The sequence below is a fragment of the Ochlerotatus camptorhynchus genome, unplaced genomic scaffold (genome assembly GCF_037179485.1).
Source record: "Ochlerotatus camptorhynchus isolate MF236.1 unplaced genomic scaffold, CSIRO-AGI_Acam_v1.1 ptg000057l, whole genome shotgun sequence".
Lineage (NCBI taxonomy): Eukaryota > Metazoa > Arthropoda > Insecta > Diptera > Culicidae > Ochlerotatus > Ochlerotatus camptorhynchus.
In genome coordinates, this window is record NW_027040547.1 from 77,479 (window position 1) to 88,215 (window position 10,737).

General features: G+C 39.4%; 1 protein-coding gene across 1 annotated transcript; it reads left to right on the forward strand.

The window, feature by feature from the left end:
• Nucleotides 1-766: 766 nt before the first annotated feature.
• LOC135717492 (uncharacterized) lies at nucleotides 767-10,737 on the forward strand. The gene is made up of 5 exons (XM_065239594.1): nucleotides 767-911; nucleotides 976-1,363; nucleotides 1,418-1,753; nucleotides 10,203-10,336; nucleotides 10,467-10,737. Exons 1-5 carry the CDS (start codon nucleotides 778-780, stop codon nucleotides 10,735-10,737), a joined length of 1,263 nt encoding a protein of 420 aa, XP_065095666.1. The 5' UTR covers nucleotides 767-777.

Below are 10,737 nucleotides of genomic sequence, written 5' to 3' on the forward strand. Positions count from 1 at the left end.
TTCGGCTGGTTCTTGACGCTCTTCATTAAAAGATATTAATAATATAACGTTTACAATACGAATAAAATAAGAGAGTAGCGATTCAATACGGCATCTCTTATGGTGGTGAATTGAACGGCAAAATCCCTGGATGCTTCTCGGTAAGATTTCTCCGCACGCATCATTGCCACAGTCTTCTCCAAATCCTCCGGCGTGTATTTAGTTTCCATGATCTGCTGAAAAACATTAGATAAAGTAGAATCGTCATTAGTGATGCACAAGTGTACGGATTTAGAATCAGCTGTTATATATGGATCGAAATCCGTACAGTACTAATTTTGATAAATAAATACCATATGAACGATCCATTGCTTAGAATTGAGATATAAAACGATAAACACTTACCTTTCCGATCGACCTTCAGGAAACTACTTGCAAAAATCACTTAAATACGCTTAACAACTGGAAGTAAATCCGAGACATTTTCTTAGAAAATCGTTAAGAACGCAACCGATTGACAGAAATGCCCGACACGTGATAAGGTTTTTATTTTTCTTATTTTAATTGCATGTTATACTGCTTAATTGTTGAAGTAAACATCAAGCTGATGCATGAATGAACATGAATATGTATTCATGTATAATATTTACATTGTTATGATGCATATAAACAAACAAATTCAACAGGGTGTACGGATTTCGGTGCTGTACGGATTTCGGTCCCGCACGGTACTTCCCTCACAATATCGTATCACAGCAGGCACTGCAACACTAGAGTTGTCATTTAACACAAGAAAAGATGGATAAACTGCCGACAGCGCGAATTAACCGCTCCAACAGCGATCATGCTGCCCTGGTAAACCGTTCCGTTGCCCGTGGTTGCCCTTCCGAGAAGCTCCCGAAAGTTAGGACGACACAATCCACGACCAATATGTAAGTACTAGTGCTATGGAGAAAGGTAACTAGAAATAATTTAATTTTACCGATTCTTGAACAGTTCGAAATCGCAAAACATCTTGCCGAAGACGTTCAGCAAATTCACCGTTAGGAAACCCAACAGACCTGTTCGGAAGCCCCTCTGTCCGGAAGAAGCCAAATCAAAAGATACAATCAAGGTACCGAAACCTGTGAGAAAATTCCCAATGGAGAAATCACTTACCATGATCGAGATGAGCTCGCCAGCCAAGCAGCAACAGCATGACCAACCTACTGGGGGACTGTCCTTTTCGACTACTGCTTTGGCCGATGAGGGAACTACCCGGATGGTCAGCAACACTAGCAAGCTGATCTACGAGACGGGATTCAAGCTGCTGCTTAAATGCTGGAGGGATAAGAAAAGGCAGATTGATCGGATGAATACACAGCTCAGTCAAAAGGATAATACGGTGGGTAAGGTCCTTGATTTGAAAGTATGTTACTCTAATTCACAGTAATTACAGTCGATCAAGTACCGCAATCAACTGCATACCATTCAGTCACTGTATCAAAACGAATGCCGAAACCACGAATCGGCACGAACCGATATCAAAACGCTGAAGCAAAAACTGGAAGGCCTTAAAACGAATCTTCTGCAGGAGAAGAAGGCTCATCTAGAGAAGGTTTCCGAGCTGGAGGGCTTCGTTCTAATGAGAGACAAGCTGCAGTCGCAGCTGACTCACGCCGAGGAGGAACTGGCCATTGCAATCATCAACTGGCACAGCTTCGAGTTCAAGTTCAAGCAGCAGGAAGAAAGCTGTCTCCAGTTGACGTCAGAGAAGAGGGAACTACTGAAGCAGGTATGTTGGCTACGTTCGGAGGGCTAGTCATGGCGACAGGTTCTCTGGCGCCTATCGGAAAATTAATGTTCGCTGGTGGGTGGAGCAGGTTGGGATGGAACAGGTTTCACGATTCGTCATTCGTTGGTTTGATATTGTGGGATGATAGATGTTGAGTAATTTAGTGGTGGCGCCCAACAGGTTGCGTCTCTAATTACCTAGAAATCTTATGATTTGATTTTTATGCATGTACTATCATACCAATAGGTGCCTTGCTACATTGAATGGTAGTTCTATACCATCATCATCATTGCTGCTGGTTGGCCACTTATCGGTATAATTTTAAAGCTTGATTGACAGAATTTGTATTGGCTTGTTTTTTTTTTTATCTAGTTCGTTTATTTTTAAGGCTCAATCGCGTTAGCTTTACGGAGCCGATAATTCATTGTTCTTTGTTTGTAACAAAATTCACTTAATTCTAAAAAAAAGGCTAGTAGGAGTTGGGCCGAATACCCGCGGCTTACTCGAGGTTAGAGAGGTACATTGTCGAAGGATAGGAAAAGGGGAGGAGCTGTGGGGTAGGGTTTCGTTGTCTCATCAGAGCTATGTCGCCAGTATGAACGGTAGTGTGGTTCTAGATTCGTCTGGAGTTCGACCGGCTATGGTGACCAGTGGACGTTGATGAAACTCATCTAGACGGGGGACAAGACAAACAAAAACTAATAAAGATATACAAAAGACAAACGAATTAAATTCTTATACTAGACATTTGCAGAAACACATAAATCGACTGCATATAGCAGAGATCGCGGGTACCCAACACGTCTCTGATAGGGATATAGGGTTTTCTTCCTTGGGCCTCGAGGGTATTCAAAAGTCGCTCTCTGGCGGCGTAACTATCCGTACATTGCCAAACTGCGTGATCGATGCCATCGTAACCGTTTCCACACCGACAGATGTTGCTGTCCACGAGGTTTATTCTATTGAGATGAGCGTCTAGCGAGTAGTGGTTGGACATAAGTCTACTCATCACGCGAATGAAGTCACGACTTAAGCCCAAGCCGTTAAACTCGAAGAAACATTAGGAATAATTGAATGTAACCACCGTCCAAGATTTCCAGTGTCCCAATCGGTTTGCCAACTCGAAAGGGTACTCTGACACACTAAATGGTAAAATTCATCGTGTGAAATTTGCCTGTCATAAAATTCACCTTCCTGCGCGCCCACCTTTGCGAGAGAGTCCGCCTTCTCATTGCCTGGGATTGAGCAATGTGAGGGGACCCATACAAAGGTAATCATATATGATTTTTCGACCAGTACACTCATCTGCTCCCTTACCTTTGAAAGGAAATAAGATGAGTGCCTACTTGGTTTCATCGACCGAATAGCCTCAATCGAACTGAGACTATCCGAGAAGATGAAGTAATGGTCTGTGGGCATGTTGGAAATCATCCCCAATGCGAAGTTGATTGCTGCCAGCTCAGCAACATGAATAGAACAAGGTTCCTGAAGTTTGCGAAAGGCGCTACAGTTTTCATTGAAGACACCGAAGCCAGTGGATCCATTGAGACGTGACCCGTCTGTAAATATCTTTTCACGCAATTGACGTGTTGGTACTTTTCATAATAATAATAGTTCGAAGTTGATCTGGAATCCCATGAATCACTTGTTTCATGTACAGATCATATTCAATTGAGGAACTGCGATTGGTGAAGTGAGCACGGTCTGGAGTATAACAAGGAAGACACATATCCGACGATATGTAGTGGTGGTAGATTCTCATAAATCGAGAATGATTCCCTTTTCCAAGGAACTCTTTACAAAAAGTTATGTTTAAAAAACGAATTTCTAAAACATATCAGAAAAAAAAACTTGTTTTGGCTTTATCTCCGCTCTATAGACCTACAAGGAACATTGGAGCAACTTTTTCTACCCTTAGGAATTTTTTGGAGGCAAATGCATCTTCGGCACTGGTGTTCGGTTCTGCATCGAGTTAGAGCAAATATCGAGTAAGGGAGAGTTGACTGTAATATTGTCATTTCAGTGATGCAAGTTTGGTGATGCAATGTTATTGCCTAAAATCGCATCAGTGCTTGAGATTAACTCCCTTGAAAACTTGAAGTGGCAGTGTAAGTGCCGATGATTTGTGGACGCTGGATTGTATCACCTTAAAACTTATGAGATTTGAATACTTCAAGTTTGTCTTTGAACACTTCTCTGGGAACACCTGGCACATTTCTGGATGTGGCAGCCCAGACTTAAATACATTTTGACGAGCTTCCTTACACAGTTATGTTTTTAAGATTCTTAACACTTAGATATTTGTTGAAACTACTCTGATTTGGAAAACTTTTTGAGAGATCTCTGCGAATTTTGTTTTTTTTTCCGGAACAGGAGATCTTTCATACAACCCCTGAAGCTTGAAAGATTCATGTTTGGCAAGCAATTACAATGCAGTGTTTTTTTTTTGTTTTTGTTTATCCATATGTTTGAAGAGCTGTTTTTTAGCGTTTTGGCACCACGAACAAACTATAAAAACACATTTGTTTTCTTCTTTTGAAAGTCGATTCTTTTGTCACTGACTAATTTACTTTTTCAAAGAATTTGAGTGTTATTCCAGAATATTTACAGAAAATTCTCAGGATTATAAGAAAGTTGTTTTTTTTTTTACTTCGTTCAACAAACGTTTTTAAAACATGACAATCAGTTTGTAGGGAATATAGTTGTTTTGCTATCAAACCCATTAAAAATGTATATTAAACATTTGTAACCGTCCATCGAATTCGCTTGAAGAGAAGTTTTCTAAAATGCAGTAGCTTATGAACCAATCTCGAGATCGAGAGACTATTGGTCGCGTTGAATTGCCCGACTACACAGCAAAAAAAAAAGTAATATCGATCAATGTAATTCAAGCTGATGTATGAAATAATGATGTAATAGCAAGAAGCAGATACAATATTACATCAATGGATGTAATTTTGTCCGCAAAATCGATGTTCATCGTACAACGTTATATTACACAATGGATTGACCTGGTTGCAGCAGTTTGGATGTAATATTCAACAACTTGTTTTTTTCTGTGTATGCTCTAAAGAGCAAATATTGAATCCTCAGGGGAGTCTTCGAACGGTTGATACTTACGCCGACAGAGCTTTCTTAAATTTTTACAAAAAATCACGTTTCCAGACGGTCATACCACCAACAAACCGACATGACACTTAATTCTGACTTATGCCCGAAAATCGTAAACGGCTGATTTAAATGTGCAGTGATCCGAACTGTCGAAACCATAGGATTTTTTTTTCTTGATAAAATAATTTATCCAGAATAGTTCAGACAGGAACCAATTCATAACTTTTGCATGCGGGTTCATGGCTTAGCTAAATATTTGTAATTTTTTTAGTGCAATGGCCATATTGATGACGTACCTGCACAGGGTTTATGCTGGCGTTCCAGACCATACAATAATCATAAAATAAAATACAATTACAAGCAAATCAAACTCTATTGTATGGTTACAATACATTTAATTGTACCTCTACGGTTCTTTTTTTTACGGGTTGACTTCTCGGCAGGTATGGCAACGGTCGAGGGGTCCATCGAACCGCGGCGATGTTTTGCTGACAATCCGGTGTAGGATGGGTATTCTCCAACCTCGGAGGGCTCGTATGCATCCAAGGAGGGCCGAACTAAAGGTGCGGAGGCTGAACGAAAGCTTTCGATTTCGAGGTTAGCAGGCCGTCCAGAGAAACCCAGAAAACCCGCAAGAAGGCCAACGTGCCCCGCCGAGTGACCCTCGTGAACTACCACAACTCGATCACTACGGCACGAAATGAAACCTTCCCACAAGACCCCTAAGCACTCGGACGTTACCTTTAGATGATGGGAAACCAGCACTCCGTTTAACTAACGATCACGGCGGGCCGAAACGAGCATACGAGCGATGGCGGTCAACACGTGAGTGTGTGGTGTCGTGACAGGGATCAAGCCTGTATATAAAGCACTCGTTGGACGAACGCTGCTTGTCCAATGCGAATCACTAATTTTAGTAACAATAGTTTAAAAGAATTCAATGTCTAAAATTACCTTTGTTTTTTTCAATAAACTGCCCAGAGCAGGAAAATTATGCCTTCTTGGCTTTGTTTCAACAAAAGAAACATAAAATATTAACCTTCACTTCACCACTTTACTAAATTATTAAGTTACACCTTAATTGATACTAAAACGGAGATCACTGATTGTAAGAAGAATTTTTCAATTAAACATCTGCTCACCAGCCGCTATGAACTTTAAGTGAACGAGAAGAATCCTAAATGCTACTAAAGACCTCGTTTTTTTAGAGGAAATGGTCAATGTCGACTGCTAATGACATTTGACATTTCGATCACATTCTAGAATGTTCGTTAGAAAGCCATCTTCCATTTAATTCGAAAAACAACATTACTCTATAAATTGGTAACCTAGTGTTGATATATATTTGAAGTTGTATAGGAAAAGAGGCATTGAAACTAAAATGTTATACCATTTTATAGCAATTTATTAAATAACCGAACCATGATATAAATTCCATATATTGCATTGGAGATGGTTCATATTTGGGTATACTTTTAATTGGAAACCTATCCTTAACAAATAAACCGCATCCATATGAAAAACTAATCGTATTTGGACAACGTTACGAATTTACTTAATTCTAGTAAGTCTAATCTAAAAATATACAGTGTCCTAAAATTTCCAAATGCTAGTTCAAATTAAAAACATACCGAAGTTCAGCATTACGAATACTTTTGTTAGTTTTCGAATTTGAAAACTTTTTTATGTTCCAGACAGGACGTCACAATATCAGCGACGAAGAAACCGCTGGCTTTCTTTTTCTGTAAAAGTCAAATAGCTTCGCAGCATTCTAGAACCTCAGTCGACGTCCACAAACAAATGTCGCTTGTCTTTCTTTCCCCCGTCACTCCATTGGTCTTTCTTTCAAGCTTCGGGGAAACGGACGAGCGAAAAAGCGCTAGACTTGGATATTTTCGGCTTTCATGAAACTCATCAACAGAGTTTTCACGACGTATATGACGGAATACGTTTAACTTGTCTTCCATCCACATATTCATCTAAAAAAAAAAATAACGAAAACGGGACATAACGCATAATAAACAATTTGAAAGAGCGGTGATAGAGTTTTCGTGAAAGGCATTGAAAGTCATAATGAGGTTTCGTTTAACTAGAAAATCAACGTTACATTTACTTTTGAAAGTTTTAAAACTCTTGAAAGTCATCTGCAGAACACTCTTTGATTGCACTCTGCAATGCTCTTCAAATTATCAATAATTCTTGTAATGTTGCTAGAAATTCCCCGGAGATTACTCCTGGAAATTCACGGTGAGCTCTCTGCAGAATTCACTTTGTATTCTATAGGAATTCCTATGGAATTTTTCTAGGAATTCCTTTTTAGTTCTCCTCAAGACTCCCATACATTCTTTGAAATGCTCCTAAGTATGAAATCCATTGGAATTATTCTCAGAATTTCCATTGAATTTATTTCCGAATTTCCATGGAATTCTACTGATAGTTTTCCTACGAATTAGCAAGCAGTGAATTAACAAACTTCTTATATTTCTCATTAATAATTATTTGACATTAAAGTCAGAACTCTCCTGGATTTTTTTCCGAGTTCCTTTGAAGTTCTCCTAAAATTATTCTCAGATTTGATTGTAGTCCTCCATTTTAGCATACTCCCGAAGTATTCTCCGATAATTTCCATGGAATTATGTTCCGGATTATTTTCTCTCAGAAAGTCCATGAAATTATTCTCAGAATTTCTTTGGAATTCTTTTTCGAATTTGCTTGGAGTCCTCTTTAGAGTTCCTATGCATTTTCATTCAAATTTCCTTCGAATCATATTCAAGGTTTACTTGGAATTCTCCTCAGGTTTCACATAGAATCTGGAGTTCATGAAAAACTATCTTGAAAGCAGATTGACCTTGAAATATTGATCCAGATTGATTTCGCATTAATTTCAATATTTTCCTTAATTTCCCCCTTCTGTTTGACTATAGCAGTACATGGGGCCAGATTCGGAGCAATTTTTGCCAGGAAAGTTATAATTTGTCTTGGAATAGTCGATCACAACATAACGTGTCCCAGCCCAAGAGACATTGCAAGTTTTATCGCAGTTTTAAAGCATGCTACAAGTCTAAATTGTGGTCTGCAGAACCCTCATAAAACCAAAATTGTTACTTTGAAAATCACCCAGCCTGGTGTAACAGACAAATGTCGTGAAGTCACCATATTTGAAGCGTTCAGTCAACCCATTAACTTCAAAAAAGAAGCATCTTACCATATAATGAATCATCACCTACATTCCAACCAAAGAAGATCCTTTGCTAGTTTATCCTACATACTTTTTTGGTATGTATTGATTTTGCAACACGTAGGAAGCATATCCTTAGTCAGAGGTCAAATTCTCGGAATCCTAGAATGATGCGAAAGTATCATAATGTTGTTGTTGGTAGGGGAAAATAGCCCAAAATGCACCCCGGGGCAAAACGCCCGATGCGATTTTCATAGCATTCCCGTTTTTAATTCATAAATGTGACAAGTCAAAGTGCTAGTTTAGTACTGAAACTAGCTTTTCTGCACAAAAATTTCCAGGATTAAGAGTGGAATACCTATGAAAAACCAAATCGGGCGTTTTGCGCGAGGTGCATTTATTCCCTGTTCTACCCTTCAATGTCCTGTTATATTATACTTAGCTATATAGATAATCAAACAAGGCGCACTAACACAATCTCATTCCCTCGCGGCGAAGCATGAAGCATGAATGAAACGGTTGTGTTGGTTTTCACCCCATCAGCAAAGCATGCGTTTGCGATGTTTTCGACGCGCCATAGTGTGGAACAGCCAATCAGCGGCGAGTATGATGTCAACGCTGGCTGCGATGATGTCTCGTGTTGAGGGCCACAACAAAACGAAAGTTTGTTTTTCTTCCTGCATGCATGATGGTGCGATGTGAGAGACGCAAGGATCCAACTCACAGGGCGCGAAAATTATGTACTACTCGGTGGAATGCCTTGACGATGAGTCATTCTTATGATATAACTTGGGTGGTTCCTGTCGGATGCTGTTTTAAAGAGAAAATTGAGCACAATTTGCAGTGGAGCCGCGTGGTTGCTGCTTATAAACTATTAATCACCTTGTCGATCAGTGTTGGGACGACTTTCTACCAGAGATTTTCGGAAAATGAATAAAACTAAACCTTCATTTCCTCGAGGTTCTAGAAGAAACATTTTATAATATTGTTTCACGGCTAAGTTCGAGTGGCAGGAAACGTAGTTTTAAACTACTAGAATGACATGATTCATTAACCGCAATTTTGATACGCCATTCTACCAGATTCATTATGAAAATGAGCCAATAAATTTGAAATTTTATAGTAACCCTCTTTTCCTTTATCTGAAAAAAAAAATATAATATTGATTAATAGATTTTTTTTTCTTCTAACTTAAGCTTTCTGCTATTCAATTATAAGAAAGAGTTTCATACAGAAGTTACATGTAATATTTATGGTACAATATATATATATATGTAAATATGCCTTTTTTGATTGATGGCTTTCGCGTATTTATGTTAGCAAATCTAGGACTGGCAGGTAACATAGCAACTGTTTTTGATAGACTGTAGATAGGCAGGTACCTCGGATAGACGAGTAAATAGTGGTTTTCCCACACGTTAATATCTACCTCTTGTGTTCAGGCCTCCTAAGGCCTGATATGGATTGTATGCTTATGATTTCGAAGAAGCGTTCGTTTTGGATTGGGAACTAAAACAACGAGCTACCTTCCGAGAAGTGATTTCGAGCTTTGCGCCGAACGTTGATTCTTGGAATGCAAAATTCTGAAAAGCACTTCCATTGTGAAATGCATTCATCCTAGTGCGCCTTGTGTGCAATGTAAAAGGCGAAGTGAGCGGGGAAGGAGATGGTATCGATTTTTTCCGCCACTGACTGGTTCGGCATTGAACTTGACCGCTTGATGGGAAAAGTTTTGCGCGCTTTCCCTTCTGTCCTGTTTTACATGATACCTATGTAGCTGGCGATGGCGTGATATGATTCTAGCTTCCGGTATTTGCTACGGCCGGATGTGTTTGTCTGTATTGGTACATGGATAATTTATGCATGCCAGTCAGTTGTGAAGATAATTGAAGCTGTCTGGAGGCTCTGATGGGAAAACACCTACATACACACCTCCTTACAGCCGAATGCAATGAATGGAGCTTGTCAATCAATGATTCATGAAAGAAAATCCAGATTTTGTTCTCTCGCAAACTTGAATTGAATCTAGCGATAACTGCAGGAGGTGAATGGAATTGTGATAACGAGAATTCCGTTGAATATTTACTATAGCTACTGACATCAATCGATAAATACCAACTCATTCAGATACTAACGAATTATTGGGCTTTTGCTCACTAGATTGACAACCTGGAAGATAATTTCAAGAACTTTGAGTGTGATTACGAAAAATCGTTATCCGAACATACCAAAAGCAATGAGGTATATGAAGCCCGTTTGAAACACTACCGAACAAAGCTGGACGAAACTGAAAGGTTTGTTTTACAGTATTTTTTTTTATACTAGCGCGATCGATGAATGAAAAGTGGGTTGATATTATCAGAGCGAGATTGTTTTAATATGTTTGAATTAATTACATTATCCTTATTTTGCCCCTTCCCATAGTCAAATCGAAGCGTGCGAAACAGACTGCCAACTGCTAAAGGAGTGGAACGTCCGATTAGCCAGTGAGTTAGCTCAAGTAAAGGAAGCCTACCAGGAAACGTACACATTCCGAGTTCGACAGTTTTTCACCAATCTACCCAGGAGGCCTGGATTCTACGTGCAATATTTACTGTATCTGCTCGTACGAGGTACTCCTCTGCCCAAGGCTCCCATTGGAAAGGGAGATTTTCGTGGAATGATAACTGCCTATCCAAATGCTAGTTGTTTGTAG

What these genes read in the sequence shown, in the direction of transcription:
- LOC135717492 (XM_065239594.1), top strand. Translation starts at nt 778, where the DNA reads ATGGATAAACTGCCGACAGCGCGAATTAACCGCTCCAACAGCGATCAT. An exon ending in AGAGGGAACTACTGAAGCAG is followed by an intron (nt 1,754 to 10,202) that starts GTATGTTGGCTA and finishes TTTGCTCACTAG; the next exon opens with ATTGACAACCTGGAAGATAA. An exon ending in AAGCTGGACGAAACTGAAAG is followed by an intron (nt 10,337 to 10,466) that starts GTTTGTTTTACA and finishes CCCTTCCCATAG; the next exon opens with TCAAATCGAAGCGTGCGAAA.